Genomic DNA, 27,998 nt, shown 5'->3' with positions numbered 1-27,998 from the left:
ATAATAAATAAAATTCTATTATTAAAAAATTATAAATAAAATAAAATAATCCAAATAAAATAAACAATTAGAAATTATGAATATCACAGCAAAATAAAATGAACACGTGAAGGCAAAACCAAATGTAAAGGACTGGAAAATTCCAGACTTCATTTTCTCCCTAAAACTGAGGTCAGAGTCATGCAGAGGCAAACGCAATGTTATATCACATGTTTTCCTCAGGGAAGATGTGTACACCAATGTCTTCTGGATGGAGAAACTGCATTGTGTGTTTGTGTGTAAATCCTAGAAGTAGTATCTTAATTACGGGCTGTTCCAGAGTCACAGGCCTGCTTCAGTGTGTTCCTTACCATGTGATGCTTTGCTGAAGTTGAAACAAGTCCATTCCAGACTTTCCCCATGGTTCCCTTGGCTTGTCATGTGGTTTCTTTGGTTCTCTGGTATCTGTGGCGTTGGCATATCTCACAATGCTGCACTAAATTCACAATATCTCTGTGCATGCCTGACCAATACGTCACAAATCGTGCCCTCTTTTACACTCCTCTATCCCCAAGTGTCCTTCATGCTCAAGTTTCAACATCTGTGCTCTCATGGAGATAAGTATGGCAAGTTTGTTCCCTTTAGCAGAACTCCATCTAGTACTGAAAGCTCACCTCTAAAGTGCTGTTATGGCTTTTCCAGCTTCCCTTGACCAGGCAAGTTATCCATTCCATCATTTACCTTAGCTGAAGAAACATGGAATAATAAACAACTATTTCAGCCCATTTTGCAGCCGACACTGACATCTGTGCTCTGATATAATAATCTGCACTAGAGCTGTAATCGGGCCTTAAAAGGCCCGACAGACTTGTTCTTTCTGAAGACCTGACACACGTCATCTTCACTGATCTGGAGTGCTGGAGGGGGGAAGAGGGGGGTTGCAGGAGGTGTGAATGGTGTTTTTTCAAACCTGTAATAAAACTCATTCAGATCGTATGCCAGTTGTTGACTGATCTCCTTTTCCCGTGTGTATTTGGCCTGTTTATACAAGAATCTGTCCCCATTTCTGCGAGCATCTTCTTTGGCCTGACTTTTGCAGTGAACCATGGTTTGTCATTGTTGTAGGTTAAATGAGTCCTGGTAGGAATGCACATGTCTTCACAGAAACTGATATAAGATGTTACGGTCTCTGTGAGCTTGTCCAGATCGGTGGCAGCAGCTTAAAAAACATAAACAGTGATCAGAGAGCCCCAAAGCTGCCCGTGGGACGGAGCGATATGCATCCTTTATTGTGGTGTAACAGTGATCCAATATATTACGGTCTCTGGTGGGACACTAGTAAGCCTAGCTATGATAATTTTACAATTATTTACATTTCAATACCATGAACGTAATTTTTTAAATTAATATATTATTCATATTATTTTTCAGGAATTGTTGTTGAACCATTTATTACAACGTCTTTATACCCGTCTGTCACTTTGGCTGGAACGCGTTCCTCTTGCCCTTGACTTCTTGGAAATGACGACGTAGGCATGTGGTTTCGTTTTTTTTATAAATTCATATTTCTTTCTTTTTTTTTGGCTAACTAATTTATCATTTTTTTTACAGATTCCACAAATAGACTGTGTCACTGGGGATAAGATCGCTGCTTTCCCAAATTCTGGCATGCAGGTTCCTGAAATTGAATGTCCATTGAGCTCGGAGGAACTTGATGAACTAAAGGCTGCTGAAGACCCAATGCAGCCATCAGAAAATTTTGGAGCAGATGTTTGCATTGCTACACTGCAGTACATGCATTCAGGGTTTCTGTGGGTCCTTAAAAAGTCTTAAATTTAGTTGTCTCAAATTTAAGGCCATAAAAAGTCTTAAATCGTACAAGAAAGTCTTAATGTCATTTCATGAGGTCTTAAATTTGGGGACGGAAAGACAAAAATTGTGATATGGCTCAAGCCCTGCTTACACTAGTGCGTTTTCGTTTTAAAATGAAAACGATCCTCGTCTACACTGGCGTCTTCACTGCATGTCAGAAACATTCTCCGTCCACACTACACAACCGAAAACGCATGTCACATGACCATTCATGCAGGTACAACAATGAGCATGATGTTATTGTTTACATGGTCGTCAAGGATACGCAGAGCGAATGTGGGCAGCCACGCCATCGGTTTCAAAAGTCTCCGTTTTGGTCCGTTTACACTGAAACGCAACCCTGGACTTTTCAAACTAAAACGGGGTCTGCAGCATTTTCCAAAGTGTTTCACATATACACTGAACAAAATTATAAACGCAACACTTTTGTTTTTGCCCCCATTTTTCATGAGCTGAACTCAAAGATCTAAGACTAAGGCCTATTTCTCTCAAATATTGTTCACAAATCTGTCTAAATCTGTGTTAGTGAGCACTTCTCCTTTGCCAAGATAATCCATCCACCTCACAGGTGAGGCATATCAAGATGCTGATTAGACAGAATGATTATTGCACAGGTGTGCCTTAGGCTGGCCACAATAAAAGGCCACTCTAAAATGTGCAGTTTTATCACACAGCACAATGCCACAGATGTCACAAGTTTTGAGGGAGCGTGCAATTGGCATACTGACTGCAGGAATGTCCACCAGAGCTGTTGCCCGTGAATAGAATGTTAATTTCTCTACCATAAGCCGTCTCCAAAGGCGTTTCAGAGAATTTGGCAGTACATCCAACCGGCCTCACAACCGCAGACCACATGTAACCACACCAGCCCAGGACCTCCACATCCAGCATCTTCACCTCCAAGATCATCTGAGACCAGCCACCCGGACAGCTGCTGCAACAATCGGTTTGCATAACCAAAGAATTTCTGCACAAACTGTCAGAAACCGTCTCAGGGAAGCTCATCTGCATGCTCGTCGTCCTCATCGGGGTCTCGACCTGACTGCAGTTCGTCGTCGTAACCGACTTGAGTGGGCAAATGCTCACATTCGATGGCGTCTGGCACTTTGGAGAGGTGTTCTCTTCACGGATATGTTATGGGCAGGCGTATGTTATGGACAATGAACACAGGTGCATTTTATTGATGGCGTTTTGAATGCACAGAGATACCGTGACGAGATCCTGAGGCCCATTGTTGTGCCATTCATCCACGACCATCACCTCATGTTGCAGCATGATAATGCACGGCCCCATGTTGCAAGGATCTGTACACAATTCCTGGAAGCTGAAAACATCCCAGTTCTTGCATGGCCAGCATACTCACCGGACATGCCTCCCATTGAGCATGTTTTGGATGCTCTGGATCGGTGTATACGACAGCGTGTTCCAGTTCCTTCCAATATCCAGCAACTTCGCACAGCCATTGAAAAGGAGTGGACTAACATTCCACAGGCCACAATCAACAACCTGATCAACTCTATGCGAAGGAGATGCGTTGCACTGCGTGAGGCAAATGGTGGTCACACCAGATACTGACTGGTTTTCGGACCCCCCCGGACCCCCCAATACAGTAAAACTGCACATTTTAGAGTGGCCTTTTATTGTGGCCAGCCTAAGGCACACCTGTGCAATAATCATGCTGTCTAATCAGCATCTTGATATGCCACACCTGTGAGGTGGATGGATTATCTCGGCAAAGGAGAAGTGCTCACTAACACAGATTTAGACAGATTTGTGAACAATATTTGAGAGAAATAGGCCTTTTGTGTACATAGAAAAAGTCTTAGATCTTTGAGTTCAGCTCATGAAAAATAGGGGCAAAAACAAAAGTGTTGCGTTTATAATTTTGTTCAGTGTATGTGAATTTATAACATTTCTGTATTGGACTGCATTGAACAGTGTAAAAACATCAAAAATCTAATGAATCTCTAATATGAAATGAAATATGGCATCAAAAGTATGCAGTATACAAATGGAATAATTTTAGATATTTTTTAAACATTTACCAATCTGTACATGCGTCGACATACCTCCCGCTCCTTTCATTTGTTTACTCTATGAGCTGTTTGTCATCATGAGGTAACCTAGCAGTGTGGATCAATTATCTAGTAAACAACAATAATCGATAAGTGGATTATTAGATTCAAATATATCAGTGAAATGAGCAGAGACAACTGAAAGTAAGCATTCACATATCACCTTTAAGTCCTTTTGATATCAGATGCTCAGGCTGCATACAGCAGTCTAATCTGTTACTCGTCACTGAATCGCTTTAATGTGTTACTGTTATTTTACTAATATTTTTTTCACAAACAGAACGTAGCATAGGAGATTTGGCATGGTTGTATTTTGGTACTGTCATGACGGTGTTTAAACGTCTTATTCCAACGTGCAGATTACATTATTTTAACACCTGAATAAAACGTCTCCCAAAAGTTGCAGATTGGTCTGGTTTTTGTTTTCGTAGTAGACAAACGTGATATGTAAGTTTTTTTTTTTTTTGACTACTTAAAGAAAACATATCAGGTTGGTATTTTCACTACGTTTCTAAAACGTTTTATTTTGGTTACATTATTGTTTTATTTAACCAAACATTTTTAAAGCATTTTAAAACCTTGTACTACATTACCGAACTGCAACCAAAATACAATGGTGTGAAAAGTTGTAAAAATGTTTTGTGTTTGCGTTTAAAATTATCTTCCAACTAGCATGCCACTCATACAAAACAAATTTAGCCGAATTCAGTTTTACAACAAATAATGATATGAAACATGACACGTATTAAAGGGATCATATGGTGCTGCTAAAAAAAGAACATTATTTTGTGTATTTGGTGTAATGAAATGTGTTTATGCGGCTGGTCATTAGACAATGACGGTCAGGTGCAGGTGATCAGAACTCTGGTGATTGGGATCGTTGATGAGTGGAAGAGCCTGGTGTTTCTGTGACAGAACCCCCCTCTCCACGGCCCGCTCCTGAGGGCCGAAAACCCTGACGTCGTGGAGGACGACCTCAACCACGTGGCACTGGATCTTGGGGATGGGAAGCGTGGAACTCTGTCATGAGATTGGGATCGAGTATATCATCTCTTGGGATCCATGATCTTTCTTCGGGGCCATATCCTTCCCAGTCAACCAGATATTCCAGTCTACCCCCACGACGTCGGGAACTCAGGATCTCCTTTACCGAGTAGACCGTTCTATCCTCCAGCACCATTGGAAGAGGGGGTTTGTCTACGGGACTAGGCTCTGTGGAGACAGGAGAAACAGGTGAGTGATAGGGTTTGAGCAGAGAGACATGGAATGTGGGGTGTATTTTGTATTGTGAAGGTAGCTTGAGTTTATACGTGACCGGATTGACTTGGCGGATGATGGGGAAGGGACCATTGAATCTGGGACTCAGCTTTCCGCAGGGAAGTCTGAGTCGGATGTCTCGGGTGGAGAGCCATACCTTCTGTCCTGGGTGGAGTGTGGGAGTAGATGTTTGTAACATCGTACTGCACGCTGGAGATGTTGGTGTGCTGAGTCCCAGACCCTCTCACTCTCCTGGAACCAATGCGTGACTGATGGAACGTCTGCAGGTTCCCCAGACCAAGGGAAGAGAGGTGGCTGATAGCCGAGTACGCACTGGAAGGGGGTGAGATCCGTAAAGGGCTGATGAAGGGAGTTCTGTGCGTACTCGGCCCAGGCGATGAATCGGTTTCAGGACTTCTGGTGGCTGTGGCAGAAGGTACAGAGGTACTGCCCTATCCCCTGGATCTTCCTTTCCGTTTGACCGTTGCTCTGGGGGTGGTATCCAGAAGATAGGCTTACTGTCACACCTAGGAGCGAGAGGAAAGATCTCCAAACTCGTGAGATAAATTGGCATTCCTAAAGACATAGTATCAGATAGAGGTCCCCAAAGTTTCGAAAGACATGGTTAAAAAGTACCTCCGCAGTCTCCATGGCAGTTGGGAGTCCTTTCAGGGGTACCAGCCGGCAGGCCTTGGAGAATCTATCCACGGCGACGAGGATGCAGGTATTACCATCTGTTGCAGGTAATTCTGTGATGAAATCGACTCCTAGGTGTGACCATGGACACCGAGGAATGGAGAGAGGAAGGATCTTTCCAGATGGTAAGTGGTGGGATGTTTTGGCCATGGCGCATTCCTGGCATCCTCTCACGTATCTTCTGATGTCGTTTGCCATTCCCGGCCACCAGAAGCATTCTTGTAGCAGTGAGAGGGTTTGATTGGTCCCAGGATGACCAGTACCCAGGGAAGCATGCGCTGTATGGATTAATGGGGTCCTTTGGCTGCGAGGGACATAGGTGTGGGTCGGGGGGGCACTCCGGCGGAGCAGGATCGGAGACACTGGCAGCCGCGATGTCCTCGTCCAGGGTCCACTGAATCGGGCTGACAATCAGACTGGATGGAAAAATTGGTTCAGGGTTTTCTGACAGATCATCCGGAGCGTGGAGTCTTGAGAGAGCATCTGCTTTAGTGTTTTTTTGTCCCTGGACGATATGAGATGGTAAAATGGAATCGGGTAAAGAAGAGGGCCTACCTGGCTCGTCTGGGATTTAGTCTTTTGGCATCCCGGAGATACTCAAGGTTTCGGTGGTCTGTGTATACTACAAACGGATGGCGGGCCCCCTCCAGCCAGTGTCTCCACTCCTCAAGGGCGAGCTTGATGGCAAGAAGTTCTCTATTCCCAATATCATAGTTTTGGCTCCGCCAAGGATAATTTCCGGGAAAAGAAGGCACATGGATGAAGCCGAGGAGGACTCCCCTGTTGCTGGGATAGGATGGCTCCAACTCCAGATGTTGAGGCATCCACTTCGACTATGAAGGGCTTCTGAGGGTTTAGATGGACCAGGAGTGGGGCTGACATAAAGGCCTGTTGGAGAATTTTCATAGCTGAAGTAGCTTCGGGCGACCAGGACAGAGACTTGGGCTTGCCTTTCAGGAGGTTGGTCAAAGGGGCTGTAATGGAGCTGTAGTTGTGAATGAAACGCCGGGAGAAATTTGAAAAACCTAGGAATCACTGGAGTTCTTTATTGTAGTGGGTTTGGGCCAGGTCTTGATGGCTTCAACCTTCCCCTCGTCCATCTTGATACCTTGGGAGCTGATCTGATACCCGAGGAACTGAATTGAAGCCTGGTGGAAAGTGCACTTCTCAGCTTTTAGAAACAGCTGATGTTCTCGGAGCCGTTGGAGGACCTCAGAGACGTGCAGGCGATGTTCGGCCTCATTCCGGGAGTACACCAGGATGTCGTCGATGTAGACCAGCACGAAGCGATGTAGGTACTCCCGGAATACCTCATTCATATAACCTTGGAATACGGAGGGGGCATTGACCAATCCATACGGCGTGACGAGATATTCATAATGGCCAGTAGGTGTCACAAAGGCAGTTTTCCACTCGTCCACCTCACGTATCCGAATGAGGTTATATGCACTCCTGAGGTCCAGCTTGGTGAAGATCCTGGCTCCACGTAGCTGTTCCAGTGCAGATGGGACGAGAGGAAATGTGTGTACCAGTATTTGACAATGATCTTGTTTAGAGCCCGGTAATCTATGCAAAGCCGCAAGCCTCCGTCCTTCTTGGCCACGAAGAAAAAACTAGAAGCAGCAGGGGAGGTGGATGGACGGATGTAACCTTGCTGTAATGCCTCCTCGATGTACTCCTCCATGGCCTTCTGTTCGGGGATGGAAAGGGAGTATATTTTACCTCTGGGTACTGGTTCATCGGGTAGGAGATCAATGGCACAGTCCCATGGTCTGTAAGGTGGTAACTTGGAGGCTCGCTTCGGACAGAAAACGTCACTGAAGTGGGCATATTCCAAGGATGGGACCCACGCAGTGTCGAACCTGTCCTCGGCCGAGGGGACTTCCAGTTATTGATTGAATTTTATACGGGATGTCGTTGAGTCTTTTCTTGAGCTGGAGTTGACTGCATAGGTCGGCGGAGATGAAGTTGCCCCAGAATCGAGGAGGGCATGGACTGAAACACAGTTGAGAGGGGTAGTGAGCTGCACAATTGTAGTCAGACGATATATATTAACTGAGGAAGAGGAAACCACACTCACCACTGGTCGTGGGGGACGGATGGGACATATCCGTATTACATGTCCGCCTTGGCCACAGTAGAGACATAATCCCTGGGTCAGCTGACGTAGACGTTCGGCCGAGGACAACCGGGTGTTATCGACTTGCATGAGTTCATACTGTGGTTCTGGAGGGCTGGGAAGCTCTGGTTGGCGGAGAGGAACGGGTGGATTTTGGCATCGAATATCCTTCATACAGCCGTGAATCCGATTTGCAGAAACCATAAAAAAAGAAAACAATAAACTGGCTCCACGTAGCTGTTCCAATGCAGATGGGACGAGGGGAAGTGGGTACCGGTATTTGACAGTGATCTTGTTTAGAGCCCGGTCATCTATGCAAGGTCGCAAGCCTCTGTCCTTCTTGGCCACGAAGAAAAAGCTAGAAGCAGCAGGGGAGGTGGATGGACGGATGTAACCTTGCTGTAATGCCTCCTCGATGTACTCCTCCATGGTCTTCTGTTCGGGGATGGAAAGGGAGTATATTTTACCTCTGGCTACTGGTTCATCGGGTAGGAGATCAATGGTGCAGTCCCATGGTCTGTGAGGTGGTAATTGGGAGGCTCGCTTCGGGCAGAAAACGTCACTGAAAAGTCCTTTGGAATGTCAATGAAACTGTTTTCTAGGGGGCTCTCTATGGAAGTGGAGTTGACTGGGATCATTGGAACTGACGAGATGGATCTTGGGAGGTGAGGAACAAATCCAGGAAAACATTCATTGCCCACTTCAGTACTTCTCCCGTTGACCACGAGATGGAGGGATTGTGGGAAACGAGCCAAGGGCACCCTAGGACTATCCCAGCGGTGGATTCCTCCAGAACCAACAGACAAATGTTTTCCACATGTAACAGGCCCACACGCAGCTGGATGGGGCCCACGCAGTGTCAAACTTGTCCTCGGCTAAGGGGGCTTCCAGTTATTGACTGAATTTTATACGGGATGTCGTGGAGTCTTTTCTTGAGCTGCAGTTGATTGCATAGGTCGGCGGAGATTAAGTTGCCAGCTGACCCAGAATCGAGGAGGGCATGAACTGAAACACAATTGAGAGGGGTAGGGAGCTGCACGGTTGTAGTAAGTTTGTACAATGTAGGTTTGTACATTAACTGAGGAAGAGGAAACCACACTCACCACTGGTCGTGGGGGACGGATGGGACATATCCGTATTACATGTCTGCCCTAGCCACAGTAGAGGCACAATCCCTGGGTCAGCCGACGTTGACGTTCGGCCGAGGACAACTGGGTGTTATCAACTTGCATGGGCTCGTACTGTGGTTCTGGAGGGCTGGGAAACTCTGGTTGGCGGAGCAGAATGGGTGGATTTTGGCATTGAATACCCTCCATACAGCCATAAAACCGATTTGCCACCCGGATGGAGAGTTGGATGAAACGCTCAAGCCCCATGGTGTCATCATAAGCGGCAAGATGCAACCGCAGAGAAGGCTCCAGTCCTTGGCGATAAGTCGTCAACAGGGAGTGCTCGTTCCAACCACTTGAGGTTGCGAGAGTGCGGAAACGTAGAGCATAGTCTTGCACAGAGGTTTTGCCTTGTTTCTGATGATATCATTTCTCACCCACTGAAGCCTCTCCTACTGGCCGACCGAAAACTTTGCAGAATTGGGTAATAAAGGCATTCAAGGATTGAGTGACTGGTCCATTCTGCTGCCACAATGATTCTGCCCATTGGAGCGCTCGACCTGTTAACAAGGACAGAATAAAGGAGATCTTAGCCCTCTCTGTTGGGAAACGATGCGGTTGCATCTCCAGGGCGAGCGAACACTGCAGGAGGAATCCGGTGCAATCGTCCGCCGAACCAGAGTAGGGCGCCGGATTGACCATGGGACTGGCAGCATAGATCGGTCCGGGTGAAGAAGACTGGTGGAGAAACAGATTCGGGAGCCGGTGCGATGCTGACAGGAGGAGTGAGCACACGGCGAAGGGAATCCACTAGCTCCTGGAATGGGTCCACTTCTGTTTGATTCATGATGGTAAGGTCTGGGCTTCTGTAATGTGTAGTCAGACCCAGGACACAGACAGGTTGTAATCAAACAGACGGGTTTATTGTACAGATGTTAGTGAAATGGCAGATAAGGAGTCTTTACTGAGTTGAGCAAGGATACGGTTGATGGTGTTAACTGTTACCAGGTTCTGGAGAGCGTGAGAGGACAGAAGGCTTTCGTAGGAGCTGGTATCGGGAATCGGATGCAGGTAGGTAGTAGTTTCACACACACAGAAACAACAGGAGAAGACGAAGGAGATCGGGAGACTTGGAATAGGCGTTCAGGTAAGTAGCTTGGCGTGAGCGATGAGTCTTTATCCGCAATGGAGACCAGACAATGTGTTTGTGTGAACTGCGTGCTTTTATACTGTGGTGCTGGTGATTAGTGAATGACAGTCAGGTGCAGGTGATCAGAACTCCGGTGATTGGGATCATTGATGAGTGGAAGAGCCTGGTGTTACCGTGACACACGTTTATAAAAATTACTTAAATGTCAAATCTTAATAATTCTGTTTTTCTGTCTTTTTAACCTATCTTTGTTCATTGTCTCCTAATGTGATCTTGCTTAGGGATTTTAATATTCGTATTGATAATGCAGATAGTGTATCAAACAGCTTTGGTTTAAAACAATTTATAAATTTTCCTACCCATTTAAAGGGTCATACGCTGCATGGATCTTATGTGTTGTTCAGGTGTAATTCCTTATAATTGCACTATTTCCGATGTGTCTTTGTCAAATCATATGCTGGTGTCCTTTAATGCTCAGTTACCTGTATTCAACCTGTGCTCAATCTATGTCGTTCTATTACATTTCGGAAAATAAAAAACATTGTCTCAGTTTTTGCTGAAGGACTTGCCACTCTTTCTAGCAATGGCCATTTTTCAACTGCAGATGAACTGGTTTTGCATTGCATTTACATTTAGTCATTTAGCAGATGCTTTTATCCAAAGCGACTTACAAATGAGGACAATGGAAGCAATCAAAATCAACAAAAGAGCAATGATATACAAGTGCTATAACAAGTCTCAGTTAGCTTAATGCAGTACACGTAGCAAGTTTTTTTTTTAATTATATAATAAATAAAATGAAAACAAATAGATAGAATACAAAAAGATTAGAAAAGCTAGTGTTAGTTTTTTTTTTTAAAGAAAACAAGCAGCAAATGAATAGAGTGCAAGTCTAAATGGGACAAGTGTGTGTTTTTTTTAAAGAATAGAATTAGAATAGAGAGTGCTAGAGTTAGAGGGTCAAATAAAGGTGGAACAGATGTGTTTTTAGTCATTTCTTAAAGATGGCTCAGGACTCAGCTGCTCGGATTGATTTGGGCAGGTCATTCCACCAGGAGGGAACAGTTAATGTAAAAGTTTGTGAAAGTGATTTTGTGCCTCTTTTAGATGGCACAATAATACGCCGTTCACTAGCAGAACGTAAGCTTCTAGAGGGCACATAACTCTGAAGTAATGAGTTTAGGTAAATGGGTGCAGAGCCAGTGGTATTTTTGTAGGCAAACATTAATGCCTTGAATTTAATGCGAGCAGCTACTTGGTAGCCAGTGCAAATTGATGAACAGAGGTGTGACGTGCGTTCTTTTTGGCTCATTAAAGATTAATCTTGCAGCGGCATTTTGGATTAATTGTAGAGGTTTGATAGAAGTGGCTGGAAGACCTGCCAAGAGAGCATTGCAATAGTCCAGCCTGGACAGAACAAGAGCTTGAACAAGGAGTTGTGTTGCATGTTCTGAAAGAAAGGGCCTGATCTTCTTGATGTTGAATAAAGCAAATCTGCAGGACCGGGCAGTTTTAGTAATGTGGTCTGAGAAGGTCAGCTGATCATCAATCGTAACTCCAAGGTTTCTGGCTGTTTTTGAAGGAGTTATGGTTGATGTGCCTAACTGGATGGTGAAATTTTGATGAAATGATGGGTTGATGGAACCACAAGCAGTTCTGTTTTGGCAAGGTTGAGTTGAAGGTGATGGTCCTTCATACAGCTAGAAATGCCTGTTAGACAAGCTGAGATGCAATCAGCTATCGTCGGATCACCAGGATGCAATGAGAGGTAGAGTTGAGTGTCATCAGCATAGCAGTGATATGAAAAGCCATGTTTCTGAATGACAGAACCTAATGATGCCATGTAGACAGAGAAGAGAAGTGGTCCAAGAACTGAGCCCTGAGGCACCCCAGTGGTTAGATGTTGTGACTTGGACACCTCACCTCTCCAAGATACCTTGAAAAAAGATCATGAAAGGAAACCCTTTTGTAAAGGAACCAGCACAAAATAGTTACTTCACAGTTAGTATAAGGTAACTCATGCTAATGGCGCCAAACAAATTATACAAGTCAAATCAATAAACATCATGACATGTAAAAAGTTTTGAAAAAAGAAACATATTTCACATAAGCATAAACACATATTTTACTCAGACAGGTAACACAATCTTGAGTCTGATTGGTTGCCTAACAGAGTCCACCCCCATGTCTCTATGACATTGTGATCCACTTTGCATGTTACCATAGTAGAAAAAACATCTGTGTGCACTTCCTGTTTCATGGATAGTCCCGTGACCATACTGGGCGCTTCTAAAACGGAAGGCTGCATCCTACCGAGGCTGCGTCCTTCCTAGTTCAGTCCTACTGAGGCTTGTAGGCTAGAGTCCTCCTCGGCATGAAATGCTAGAATGAGACGGTCTAGTAAGTGCGCGTGACTACGTCACATAAGTTCCCTCCCTCATCGTCACGGCACAAAAATACTTATGTATTGCAAATCTTTGTATTATTTGGCTTTCTATTAATGCAATACAATGAATCACAGCCGTCTACAGTCTCCCAGTGGCTTACATTATTGGCAGATAAATGTTAAGTGAGTAATTTACACCAAAACAAAAGATAACATCTATGCTTTCATGTCCGATAACATTATTTTTCTCTTGCATTTCATAATATATTCAGACAAGCTCAGTAACGACTCTTTTTCGTCAGTTTATTTACATGAATTGGAATGTGTACAAAGGAGGTCAAAGTTCAGTCACAATTGTGGGTGATTGAAGGTCGCGAAGGATACATCCCATGCATCCTTCAAATTCAGCAGACTGAAGGACGTGAAACGAAGGCTGCCTTCCAAGGGTCCTTCCGTTTGAGACGGCCTTCAGCAACATTTGATGACATGGCAGCCGAGATATTCAGCCTTTGTAGGATGCAGCCTTCCATTTGAGAAGCACCCACAATGGGGCAACTTTGGGCAGCCCTTGCGCCCCAGGTGTACAATTTATACCCCATTGTGAGGTGTGTTCTTACAGAGCTTGCCAGCCTCTTCAAATGTGGTAAACCCACATTTCTACAAATTACTCACTGAGCGCTATGACTCTTCCAAATTTGTTCTCATGTTAAGTCAATGGAATTTTGGGGGTGTTATTATTTTTCTAACTGGGAGCAAAAAAAAAAAAGTATGCAACATAACAGCAATGCTTCGCTTCACAAGCACCACAAATAATATACAATAATGAATTCATGGTTGAAGTTAGGTTGGATCCAAGACGTGGAAAGGTGTCACTTTGCAACCAAATTTAGATGTATATGGACATCTTTTTAAAGGAAATTGAAAAGATGGCTTTCCCCGTTTCACTTTTCAACCCATTGTCAATGTTTTTGGGACATCTTGCAAAGCTTTCTCTTCTGTTTTTTTTTAAACAAGTTTTTGCTGGGTTGGACAGGTTGAACCACACACTGAACACATCCCCTCAGGACATAACCTGGGTTGGACAGGTTGAACCATACACTGAACACATCCCCTCAGGACATAACCTGGGTTGGACAGGTTGAACCACACACTGAACACATCCCCTCAGGACATAACCTGTTTTCTTTCTCTGACAAAGACATCTGGTTCTTCACAGAAATAATAAAAGTACACTATTATTATACTTGTCACGTGTGCACAAACTGATCTTCACAACATATTGATCTCCATCAACAGACAATTGAATGGCAAACCGATTTGTCTTTTAATAATTTGCAGGATATAATTTTTGATATAATACATGTAAATATCATGAGTCCACTAATAAATCTGGTACAATAAAAAAGTTTAATCTTTGCATGTTGATAGAGAGTTAACACTGTGTCTCAAGATCCATCAGATAAGGATGTGCATTGACTGACTGTCATTTTTAATATTTCACATGTCCTGTATCATCTTGAAAATCAGATTCACTTGTTTTGCTGAAAAAGTGATGAAAAGGTTTTTTTTATCATCTCTCCTCTGTTGTTTCTTGTTTTCATGTATGTGGTGAAGCGGAAGGCATTATGTGGATCTGAGACAGTCAGAGATCTGGCGAATATTTTTTATCATTGTATAAATCAAATGTATTTTAAATTACTGTTATTACGTTATTTTATACAAACTGATGTTAAGTAGACAGTGTTTTGATTAAAAACTAAGCAAAGCAGACAAAGACATTTACAACCAATCTGCAGCATTTGTTCAATCTCAGTACATAAATTAATACATCTTTGTATACACAATAATGAAAGCATGCTTTATTTTTCTTTTATATATTTTTTTCCAAATATGTAAGTCTGGATATAATAAAATTATCTTCCAATTAGCATGCCACTCATACAACACAAATTTTGCCAAAATCAGTTTTACATCAAATAATGATATGAAACATGACACGTATTAAACAAACAAATAAATTAATAATTAAGCCATGTTTTTTCCATTTGTCTCACAAATTCACCATTTAGCGTGAAACCACATGACTTTCCAATGAAACATTATACAACGCTATCAGTATTTTGACTGACACTTGAGACACTATTGACATGCAGAGCACATTCACAAACCTGTAAAACAACTTTTAAGTTCAGCAGAGCTTCTGGAGCATTAACCTCTCATTGAAATTACTTTACATGAGATCCGAGTTTAGATGACTGACTTTCACTTCTAGCAGGACGAGACGTGAGAATAAGAATGAAAGAAATTTCAGAGCTGCTGTTCAACACGACAGTCCAGCGGAGGAGAGAGAAATATCTACAAGTTATTTGAGTGTTTGAGCTTTCTTTAGTTGTTTTTATTTATGTGTGACGTCTTATGACGTGTCATTGTTCTTTGTGCTTCTGAGACTTTAATGATGTGCTGAAGTCATTTGAATTTGCATACAGTATATAAATGATTATCAAACAAATATACAAATATGTTTCTCGGACAGAGTTAAGAGCACATGATAAAACATACTTAGGCAGAAACTATCACTTCACAACTGTCTGCAGACGCATGAAGCTGTTATGTAATACTGTAGTAAACTCAGACTCAATCAATAAGAGGTGCAGCATTTATATGTCATTAACATTCTTTTGCTTAAGTTAACATTGTTAGTCAGGTCTAAACAGATTTCACTACAGAATCAAAGCGGTTTCATTTGATTTACTGAAATGGTCCTGTTTTAACTGGTTCTGAAGATTAACATTTTTCTGCACTGGTTTTAGTCATCAGTTAATAACTATTTTGGGGGGAAGATAAATTATATTCATGCATCATTTCTACATTTCTTTCCATGTCACTTTCATGTTCACAATGATGTTGAGCTGCTGTACTTCACAATGGAAAAACTGCAAGACTGTTAAAATTCATTTAACCCTCTGGGGTCTGAGGGAGTTTTGAAATGCCCTGACATTTGGGGGGTTTTCAGTTACTTATAAGGCCATAAACTTACTTAAAATTTATTTCCAAGGCTTTTTTTTTTTTGCCTGTATAAAGGGCAATTTTCTTCTAACATTATTAAAGGAACACGCCACTATTTTTGAAAATAGGCTCATTTTCCAACTCCCCTAGAGTTAAACAGTTGAGTTTTACAGTTTTCGAATCCATTCAGCAGATCTCCGGGTCTGACAGTAGCACTTTTAGCTGTAGCTTAGCATAGATAATTGAATCTGATTAGACCGTTAGCATCTTGTTCAAAAATGACCAAAGAGTTCCGATATTTTTCCTATTTAAAACGTGACTCTTCTGTAGTTACATTGTGTACTAAGACTGACGGAAAATGAAAAGTTGCGATTTTCTAGGCCGATATGGCTAGGAACTATACTCTCATTCCGGCGTAATAATCAAGGAACTTTGCTGCCGTACCATGGGTGCAGCAGGCGCAATCATATTATGCAGCGCCTGAAAATAGTGCCGGTCACGTTGGAAGTTACCTAGTTGGGACTAAGTTGCAAGGCACGCTCCCTGTGCAAGGTGGTCACGTTGGTTATGTTGACGGAAGTTAGCTTATTTTCAGGCGATGCGTAATATCATTGCGCATATTCTCCCGGGATTTGTGATATCACAAATACAGACGAATGGGACGAGACCTGGTTGAGCTGCACTAGAGAAGGCAACGAGTGTTATCACTATGTCGGAGACACGCTAGCTTTCCCAAGGCAGACGAACTTAGAGTGGTTACAATCATCTGGAGAGGTGTTGTAATAATGTAAAATATGTGAAAAATAATGTGTTTTTCGAACAACCTAGTATGAGAGCCTGTTCTAGTACACCCCCAAAACAAAATCAAGACTTTGTAAAAAAGCATAAAAGGACCCCTTTAACAAATAAGCACAGGTCAACCTGCCATACCAAACAAGACCACAGGAAGATGCCAGTCTAAAAATTTCTAATATATTTCTAACAATTTCTAATATATAAATTAGACATACATTGTTCAGATATATGGTTATTATACAATTACACATTACACATGCCCATATAATGCGGTTGGAAATCTCATATCCAGATTCAACAATATTGTTTCTTGGGGACTTTAATCATGTTGATATGAGGAAGATCATGCCCAGATTAAATAAATAAATAATATATGTGTGTGTGTGTGTGTTTATGAATGTATAATACATATTTTGACAAAATACATATGTATAATACATATGACACACAAAGACATTTGTTTTGTGTAAATATGCCTCATGCATGTGTAATTTGTATACATGTCATTAATATATGTCATTATGAATTGTACACATGAAAAATTAAATGTACAGTATGTAAAATATGTTTATGATATATATATATCTGTGTAACTTACGGAAAACATGGTGTTCACATATATTTTGAATATGTTACTTATTGTCAGGTGAGGCAAGGGAAGAAGGAGGACTCAAAGATGCAAAGGTTAATGGGAAACCGCACACTCACACAAAGACAAGAGGATAGGAGTTTCAGAACTCTGTCAGCAAAACAAGAATAAAACCCCACGTGATAGAACCCTGACAACTGCTATATGTAAAATACATGTTCATAATGTCTGTGTAATATTCTTTTATATTATGTATATGAATTGAAAACTTGTACAAATATATTAAAGGGGTGCTATTATGCTTTTTCACTTTTTCAACTTTAGTTAGTCTGTAATGTTGCTGTTTGAGCATAAAAAAGATCTGCAAAGTTGCAAAGTTCAAAGTCCAATTCAAAAGGAGATATTTTATTTAACTTTTCAAAAACTACAACGAACGACTCGTTTGGACTACAACGCATATTTACTGGGATTTGTGATATCACAAATATCGACGAATGGGACGAGACCTGGTTGAGCTGCACTAGAGAAGGCAACGAGTGTTATCACTATGTCGGAGACACGCTAGCTTTCCCAAGGCAGACGAACTTAGAGTGGTTACAATCATCCGGGTTTAAATCACACTCAAATTGATTTGATTTTGACGCAATATTTACACTGAAGCTCGCAGGCGGCTATGGTAAGGGGCATGACATTTATTCATTTAACAACCTAGTATGAGAGCCTGTTCTTGTACACCCCCAAAACAAAATCAAGACTTTGTAAAAGAGCATAATAGGACCCCTTTAAACATATGGTTACATATCTTTTAATAGACTTTCAATCTTTTAACATGGACATGTACCTACAGTGTTGCAGTGCAATGCACATGGCCAGGGCTGGACTGGGGCTAAAATTCAGCCCATCCGGCCCATGAGTTCAGATTTGCTGGGTCAAAATTGGAATAGATAAATGAATAATAGGTGTTATTGGATTTAATGCAAATGCAGGTAACAAACTTCATTTTAAAATTTTTGCCACATATAAACACGATTTACAGTAAATCAGTAAAGATTTTGAGCTATAGGGTGCCATAAAATACATTTACTGCTAATAAATTATGTCATCATTTACTCTCATGTCATTTCAAACTGTTATGACTTTCTGGTATGAAGATATTTTCTAGAATGTTTGTAACTACTTACTCGTGAGTTCTATGCAAATAAACAAACAAATAGATAAATAACTTATGCTTTGTAATTGCCCCAATGCAATTTACTATAGTTCTTGCATACTAGAGTTTAACTGTAGACGGCCTATTAGTAAGACCATGGTATAAAACCTCATTAAGGGTATATGGTTTCCAAAATAAATAATAATAAACTTTAGAAAATGTTCCTTTACCTATAACATATCCATATTTATATATGGTTTATATTATACAAAAATATAAATATGTAGTACATATATTTCTTAAATATATACATGTGTGTGTATTTACAGTATATATGCATATAAATATACACAGTTCACACACATGATCCTGATTAAACTTTAAGGCCAGTTTGACTTGTTGTTTGTCTCTGTTTTACCTGTAATTTGTCAATTATTTTACTTAATGGTATGTCAGATACATTGTGTGTAGGTCTGTTTATTGCAGACAGTGTATTCTCCATACGGGTTTTACTTTCATCTCTTGAAAAACTGGTTTCATTAGTTTTCTGAAATTTTCCTGGTTTAACAGGTTTAAGCTCGGAAGAAAACCATCCACATCGAGAGTCCTATAAAAATGCAGAATTGAAAAGAGTTTCAAAACTTCAGTTCGCAGTTCAGTGGAGAAACAAGGAACATCTACATTATCATTATTCATGGTAGGTAAATACTACTTCGTAAGATACTGACATAGATTTAGTGTCATGTACTGTATTGATTCTGCTGTAAGGGAAACAGGTCAATTTAGCTCAAAGGGAATCATTTAAGATTTTAAAGGGAATTTGGACAGAATCACTGTTTTACGGCTGATCACTGAGACGGCCAGCGATTCATTGAACGAACCGTATAACATCCTCGTGATCGTCACTGGTTTACATGTGATGGTCATGCTGTGCATTTCTTTGACCATTAATCTTGATTACTTGCCCCAAAATTGACAATCTCCTTGGAATTGTCAATAAGTGTTCTTTTGTTTAAATGCTGTGAGCTGCTCAAAGCTGCTAGTTGGTTCAGGCTTGTGGCGCCAGGATCTGATTTACGAACATCCTGTGTCTTGGGCCTCTCTGTGGAATTCGGCTCCTCGTGTTTCAACTGTTCTTTATCAAATCTTAAATTGTCTGATTCGGTCTGATACCCTACACTGCACTCACAGTATCAGACAGCATTGAGACATTGACTACGTTTACATGGACATCAATAATCTAATTATTTACCTTATCCTGAATAAGACAACTTATATTATGATTAAGGTGTTTACATGAGTTGCTTTTAGAATATTCCTTTTATTCACGTTTTACATTTTATAGTGCATAGATCAATTAATGGCACATGTCATTACGTCGCCACGCGACACCATCTTGACGTTCCCTCCAGAATTTCCCGTATCAACATACAGTTCCTCTTCGGTACCCATGGGCGGCGCTAGGGAGGGGCCAGCAGGTGCTTCAGCACCCCCAAGAAAGACCATTGCACCCCCACACATAAAAAATAAATAAAATAAGTTTTAATAAAGTCAAATGTTTTTAACTTGTGCAATGCAATATAACGTGACAAGATTTGCAGTCACACTTTTCGTAATGTCATAGCATTTATTTTAAAAATGGATTGGTTCCTTGTGCCAAGTAGGCCTGCCCCCGACTAAAGATTTTTCTAATCAGCTAGTCGCATGTTTATATTAAATTGATTAATATAATAACCTACTAAACCATCTTTGTGGAATAGGCTATAATACGTCCTGTATATGCCTATATTTTAATTTAAGTTCGCACATAAAGCTTGCCGCAATGCACTGGCAAAAGTAATGATTATGAATGTGCCGGGAAAAAAGAAGACATTTTAATTTATTTATTAATAAACAATACTTTCTCAGTCAGTGTCGGCTGCAAAGATTAAGTTGCCGAATGCCGACTCGCCATCTCCAAAGTAATGGACTTGCCTTTAATAGCCTAGAGAAATGCACCTTTTCATACAGACTACATAATTAGATAATATTTGTTTTTTATTTGAATTGGTTCATTCAATAGTAGACATTTCAAGCTAGATTTTTTTTCATTGATTTAATTCTTATGTCTGAGGCAAGTAGCATTGTTGTGACGCGCTCCATTTCACGGAGACTGCATGAGACGGCGGAAAGCACATCCTGTTTACTTTCTCTATCTTACAAAAGCACAGCGTTTTGGTGTTATTGTGAGTGAACATAAATAAAATCAGAAATATTTTTTTTTTTACTTTTTTTAAATGATGTAGCCTATTAGGTTACTCCTGTATGACCAAAAATGACGGAGTAGCCTTAAATTCTTTCCACAGGAAAAAAAAATGCAAGGGATTGCGCTGGCGCCTCCATATTATGCAGTGTTTCATTTTTAATTTTACGAAAGCTTCAAGTGCAGTTAATTATTTGTCATGCTATACGTGCAAACAGAAGACGACGGATAAAAATGTGCCTACTTGCTTGAAGCCATGCTCTTTTGTTTGCCGTCAAACAGTTGACCACTGCCGTGTGTGTATCCTGTCACAAAATACGGCGAAAAGTCCTACACGATGGTAATAGTGTGATTAAAGTGTGTACATGTGTACTGCACGTCAATAATGCGACTAAAATAGGAATACTCCACATGTCTTAATTCGATTTGTGTTTACCTTAATCCGGCTAAAGTCATACTCAAAGTAATCAAAAATCAGTTTACATGGTTGATTCTTAATCAGAGTATTATCTTAATCGTGTTAATATCGTAATATTGTTGTCCATGTGAACATACTGATTGTGAACATACGGATTGTGAACATCAGATTGTGTACAGCATTGTGTACCTATTTTTTCCATAACAAAACTCCATAACAAAAAGCAATTTTCAATATTTTAAAGTAATTATAGCAAATTTGCTTTACACAACTCTCTGATGATTCATGTCTCTGCACACAGCTTCATAATCCAAATAACATTTAAACACTTAGGCCTACATGCTAAGAATGCAACTACTTCAGATCTTTTTCTTCGTGTCCTGCAGCTGTGAGTCGGTGAAGGACGATGGCGTCTGTTAAAGAGCTGCTCGTGGACTCAATGAAGGAGCTGGTAGAAGCTCAACTGAAGGAGTTTCATTGGCGCTTAATGAATGCATATCATAAATGTATATCAAAGTCTGAAATGGAAAAGGCAGATATATTCGACACAGTGGAAAAGATGGTAACATGTTTCGGATCAAAAGAAGCTGTGAAGATCACGGTGGACATCCTGAGAAAGATGAACCGGAATGATCTGGCTGAAGAGTTGGAGAATGAACATAAGCAAGGTAACATTTAATTCACTGTGACTGTAACATGGCTAAATATTTACACGTGTGACTTAAACCTTTCTTTCCTTTTTGCATTGCTGTGAGTAATTCTCTCTCTCACTCACACACACAGCTCAGGCTAAGGGCAATATGAAGACACCTGTCCCTGTTGGAGGTAATTCACAACAGATCTGTGGTAAATAACAATCACTTCCTGTAAATGGAAACAAGAGAAAATATAACTGCAAGCAGCAATTACAGGGCCAGTCACATCAGCAGCAGATTTTATACAAATATATAGAAGAGAACAGAGTGTTTCTCCAGTGATATCCAGTTCACAATAGTCTAATGCTGCGTTCAAGTCCTCCTGGGACGTTCGTACTTACGAGTTGACAAGTCGTAATTACGACGTCAGGTGCGTTCAAGTCAGTTTAGTCGGCACAAGATGGCGATGTACCTTCTTTTAATAAATTACAAGAAAATACAACAGGGTCTGCATTTTTTTACTTGGATTTCAGCTGCGTAACAAGAACATGACCAATTTAAGTTTATGGGACAACTAAATTATCAATTTAAACAAAAATTTACCGTCAACTACAGACGTTGCATCCTTCGATTCCGCCATGTTTCTCATTGAAACGCCCCCAACTCGGAAACTCGGGGCTTAAAGAAAATTTCGAGTTTCCCACTCATAATAATGACTTTGTGGTGGCGTTCATGTGCATTCAACTCGTAAATACGATCTATCCGACATGACTTGAACGCACCATAAAAGCATATTGTGATACAATTGTTTATTAAAGTTGACCAATAGATGGCACTGTCACTAAATTGATTCAATGTCATCAAGGCATGATTACAATCAGACATGGTCATGGAAAGGTTCATTTAAGCAAAAGTTGTAAATACAGCCTCACATTCTGTTTGATGTTCTAAATAATGTGGAAACCATTCATCAGCTTTTAGTAACATTAGTCAGCATGGCCTAAAGATGATCTCAATCAATCCAATGATTGTGATCTGGAAAGAACATAAAAACATATGAAGAGTTCAGATGCAAAACCTTCTAAATCCGTCAGACTTCTTTTCTTTTAAATGAGCATTTTTTATCAGGCTCCTATGTTCACGTTCAGTAGTTTCGTTTTAAAGGTAATGATAAGGTTATTAGTCAGTGAATAAAATAACTTTTTTTCAAAAATGTCACTTTAGACAATTCATTGGTTTTTAACAAATTAGATTTTCTTTTGCGTCAAAACCAGCTAAATCCACTTGTGCTTTTTTCGCAAAAGCCTCTAAATCCACCTCTTTGGGACAAGACATAGTAAATAGTTGAAAAATCACTAAAGATGTAACTAGAAACACTGAAAAAGATGAGAGCACAATCATTTCAAAACTAAACAGTAGACAAACCTCTTTACACGGGGGTTGAATGAGATCTGCGATTATTTGCCAATCCCACCCCATTTCTCTGCAGTCAACCTTCTGCCCTGTCTGAATAAAGGCAAAACGCCCCAAAAATATAAAAAACAAAAAAAAGAAAGATTCACACAGTATAACCACAATGGCACAAAATGGCAGCACATTTATTTTAACAATACAAAAAACAAGACGTTGCACAAACATTTAATTAAAAATACATTAAAAATACATAAATCTGTCAAGTAAGTGCATTAAGTCAGTAACATTAAATTGACAATAAAATCTTAACAATCATGTCATTTCTGATATTTGGGATTTAGATTCAAGTAGAACAATGTAAACATTGCAAACATTGTTTGTAAACAAAGCTTATTAGATTCAAATAGTGTAGTGTATAATCAAGTATGTATGTGAGAACAGTGCAAAACATTCTGATAAAAACTCAAGACACTTGTGTAAAATAACAGTCTGAATAAAAACATCAATATTTCCCATGCCCACCAATATCATAACGTGCTATGTGCAACTAGTATAAAAAAGCTTATCCAATTCAAATAGTTTAGTAATCAAGTAGAACAGTGCAACATTCTGAAACATCAATATCTGTGCAATGTGCATTTAGTATAAAAAGCTTATCAGACTTAAGTAGTGTAAAGTAATATTATATATAATGTATAACTCAAGTATAAGAAAATTCAGTGCACAAAACAGGTATTCTGGTTAAAATGTTGAAAGGCCTAAACAACTGTCTTAAACTAAAATGTTCCAATATAAACGGCATATCAGATTCAATTTAAATAAAATACTTCATGAAATGTAAAACGACATTAAGATAACACTAAATAACAATAACAATAAATGGGACTTGACCTCTTAATGAATTACCAATATCTTACAATAGCTTACACTAGCAAATAAAACACACACAGTACTGTGCAAAAAGAGGACATCTCTCAGACACTTTTAGATGCTGTCATTCATTCATCCTCACCATCCTCAAGGTCTTGTTCAATGTCCTTGTCACCATCACTTGCCAGGATGTTTTCATAGAACTCTTGCACAGCTTTCGGCACTCCCAACTCACCCAGCAGCTTCAAGACATCAGTCCTCTTTGCTTCCTTGACGCAGTTCACATCCGGAAGAGGAGCCGGCTTGAACTGAAACCACTTCTTACCTCGCTTCAGCACAGAGTGCTGGCAAAATTCACCAGCAAACACAGGCTTAAACCCAAGCTTATCTCCAGAGATTTGCAGCACTCTTGCTTCACTTATTTTGAATGATCTCTGAGTTGTCGTGAACCTGGCTGCTGCTTCTTTGAAGTCATAACACTGCCAGTCCTTTCCATATTGATGGACAGTGCCATGCTTCAGCAAAATGTTGTTATACTCTTCCGGCAACAGAATAGTAGTATGCTTCCGGATATCTTGCTCAATCCTTCCAAACACTCTGTCAGCCGGAAGGAAACTGTGCCCTCGTATAGGAAAGAAGTAAGTGATGTTGAGCTGAGGGTACAGCTGAGAACCCAGGGCAAACAACATTGACAGAACATTAATGTTTTTATTCTGGCCGTAGCAAGAGTCGGAGAACAGGCGGAGGCTCTGACACTGGCGCAGATCAGCTCTAGCCACTGTGCTGAAGTAGTGTTGTAGAGCTGAGGCGACGATGTTACTATCCTTTGAGTTCTCATATTCCAGCCAGGTGTACAGATTTATCTCATGCCGACTCTGGTGTTCTCCTCTTCCACGGTGACGAACCACACCGAATACATAAAAGTATACCTGGCGTGAGTAATACGTTTGACCAGTAGCAGACCTAGGAAGGACCAGGTTCTCCATTATGTCAAAGCAGACAGTGAATGTATCACCCACGTCATTTAGTGTGTCATAAAACTGACGGGCTCGGCGACGGTGAAGTGTGTAAAGAAGAATCTTATTCCGCTTCTCTTCTGCAGTCAGGTCAGGATCATTGATTGCAATGCGGAATTTGACACACAAAGAGCACACATCTTTGGCAGGATGACCAAAGGCCAGGTTGAAGTCATATACAAAGATGCTCCAGTAGAGTGAGTAGGAAACCTGTTGATGATTCTGCTCAAGAAACATCTGATGCATTTTTGCCACACTCAAGTCACTTGGCAGGAACTTTCTCCCAGGTGCACCACGGCGGGCATAGTGGCTTGCTCTACAATTAAAAGACTGTATGTGCTTTCGAACCATGTCCTTCTTTGCAGTTTGCTCTTCAATTTCCCTGGAACCACCACGATTTTCGGGACGTGCTTTGCTGTTCTCAAGCCAGTACTTTGCAATACCTTGGACCCTGTCTTTCTTGACACCTAAAATGAAAATAATCATGAAACCAATCTTGCAGGCATATTACCCATATTACATACAATTTCAAAACATGAATTGACAACAGTTATACAGTTTATTATTCTTTTGCAAAGGTCTACTCATATTAAATGCTCTCCCCATTGTGCAATAATAATATGTGTAATATCACTTATATTTATTTGATACCACCCATCTTATTCCATCTATAGCTCACCTGCACATACAATTTTTGTCTATTTGTTTTGTTTATTTATATATACATATGTGTATTTTTATTTACTTGTCTTTATTTTTCATTATCTGTGTGCTGTTGTTGTCTCTGTTTACTGGAAGCTTCTGTCACCAGAACAAATTCCTTGTATGTGCAAACATACTTGGCAATAAAGCTCTTTCTGATTCTGATACTGTTTTTAACAAATTTAGGTAGCCTATGACCATCAATGATAATGTTTTAAGTAGTCTATATGTCTTTTAATACCGCAGAGAGAGGCATTACCAGATAATAACGGCTGAAAAAATAGCCTGTGTACTGAGCACGTACTAGAGGAAGATGATTGGAAAAACATGGCTTTGACAACGTAAATAAAAATGTAAATAAATAAATAAAACACTAAAAATAATAAGGCACTAATGCAAAAATAGGAAAAACTAGTAACTATTGTGATGAGGAAATCCTTGTACTTACAGAAAATGCTCAGGAATGAAGCCTGGCAGACGGGAACTTGCGTTTTATCTTCTTTTAAAACGGCATACTTGATCGACACATCTCTTTGTCGTCTCTTCTCTTCAGCCTCCACTTGTTGTCTCCTCCGTTTACATGGCATAGCATCCATATGAGACAGAAGAATGGCATCTTGTTTGACTTTGTCGTTGGTGAAATAGAGCTGTTGTTTGATGTATAATAAATCAGATTCCTTCAAAGTAACAGCACTGCATGAAGAACTGTTATGAGTGCATGCTACACTTGCGACCAAGCCACTTCCACTGTTTCTTTTTTCTTTTGCCTTGTAACGGGCAGAGTTTTGAGGTAAACGACATTTTCTTCTGCCATTTAATGTCAGTAGGACAGGCTCATCCATTTCATCGTACTCCATCTTAAAAATGTTACAAATCTCAATCTGAATCTGAATCTAAAACAATCTCCACAAAAAAGCCGCTTGAAATCATATGATTCGATTCGCGCCTTCTGATTGGTTCTCGGAACATAGCGGCTTTTGCTGCCAAAGGGAAGTGGCGTCTAGAGGCTTTTGCCAACAAACTGATATTTCTGAATGGGCTGAGGCTGGGATTTAGAGGATTTGAAACAAAAATATTTGTTGAACGTGTACTATGTGCAGAAAGCTTTCGCTCAATGTCATTATCTCATTTTTGACGGAGGTGGCGTTTAGCGGCTTTTGCATCTGAACTCTTCATATTCAGAAATTTTAAAGCAAGCTCTTAGGGATGGTCTGTGCGGTTTTCAGCGGTATGAATTTAATCTGTCTGCATCAGTTCTTAATAATGAAGATCATTCTGATATGAAAAAAAAAAATTTGTCAAATTTGTTTAATGCTTTTTTGGTCAATCTTATTTATTTGTTTTTAATTATAGAACTGCAAAACTTCTTGAAAACTCACAAAAACAACATGAAGAAAAAAGCAAAATGTATTTTTGAGGGCAACAAAGAAGACGACACAGATCTCATGGCTGTTTACACAGAACTGTTCGTCACAGAGGGAGATATGAAAGATGTCAATCAGGAACATGAGATTCATAAGATTGATGAAGCTTTCAAGAACAAAAAAACACAGGACAAACCAATCAAATGCAATGATATATTTACTGAACTGAGGAAAAACAATGAGGAGAAGATTGTGCTGACCAAGGGAGTCGCTGGCATCGGAAAAACTGTCTCTGTGCACAAGTTCATCCTGGACTGGGCAGAAGGAAACACCAATCAGGATATAGACTGTGTGTTCCTGCTTCCATTCAGAGAGATCAACGTGATTAAAGATAAAAAGGTCAATCTCCATGAGTTTCTGCTGAAATGTTATCCTGAATTGAAGAACCTGGAGAAATCAAAGTTATATAAGGAATGTAAGCTTGTGTTTATATTTGATGGACTGAGAGTCGACCGACTGCCACTGAACTTTAAAAGCGACACACTGGATACTGTTGAGGAAAGAGCATCTGTAGATATGCTGTTTACAAGTCTGGTCAAAGGTAAGCTGCTTCCATCAGCTCTTGTCTGGGTGACATCACGACCAGCAGCAGCCAATCAGATCCCTCCTCGGTGTGTGGGTTTGTTCACAGAAGTGCGAGGATTCACCGACGAACAGAAGGAGCAGTACTTCAGAAAGAGAATCACAGATGAGACTCAAGCCTCCAGAATCATCTCACACATTAAGACGTCTCGTAGTCTCTACATCATGTGCCACATTCCTGTGTTCTGCTGGATCGCAGTCACAGTACTTCAGGATATTCTCATTGAGAACAATGCAGAGAACATCAGCACAACACTCACTGAAATGTACATTCACTTCCTGCGGATACAGATGGACATGAAGAGCCAGAAGTATGATGAACAAGAAGAAAGAAAACATTCAGAGCACTTAAAATTAAATAGAAAGATGATTTTGAAGTTAGCCAAGCTAGCGTTTGAACAGCTGAAGAAAGAAAACATTGTGTTCTATGAGAAGGATCTGAAAGAATGTGGTATTGATGTGAGTAAAGACACTGAGTTCACAGGAATGATCGCTGAGATCTTTAAGAAGGAA

At 40.5% G+C, this 27,998-nt stretch overlaps 1 protein-coding gene across 1 annotated transcript in view; it reads left to right on the top strand.

The window, feature by feature from the left end:
• Positions 1-21,459: 21,459 nt before the first annotated feature.
• LOC107741456 (NACHT, LRR and PYD domains-containing protein 3-like) overlaps positions 21,460-27,998 on the top strand; it is a 34,390-nt gene continuing 27,851 nt past the window's right edge. Inside the window, exons 1-3 of the mRNA XM_016554187.1 lie at positions 21,460-21,511; positions 21,627-21,668; positions 26,833-27,998. Of these exons, the coding sequence (XP_016409673.1) occupies positions 21,463-21,511; positions 21,627-21,668; positions 26,833-27,998 (1,257 nt within the window). The 5' untranslated portion in view covers positions 21,460-21,462. The remainder of the gene's footprint in view (positions 21,512-21,626; positions 21,669-26,832) is intronic.

Source organism: Sinocyclocheilus rhinocerous, unplaced genomic scaffold, assembly GCF_001515625.1.
Source record: "Sinocyclocheilus rhinocerous isolate Xijiao unplaced genomic scaffold, SAMN03320098_v1.1 scaffold2843, whole genome shotgun sequence".
NCBI classification, from domain to species: domain Eukaryota; kingdom Metazoa; phylum Chordata; class Actinopteri; order Cypriniformes; family Cyprinidae; genus Sinocyclocheilus; species Sinocyclocheilus rhinocerous.
Note: the sequence above shows the minus strand (reverse complement) of the source record. Positions and strands in the feature narration are given on the sequence as shown.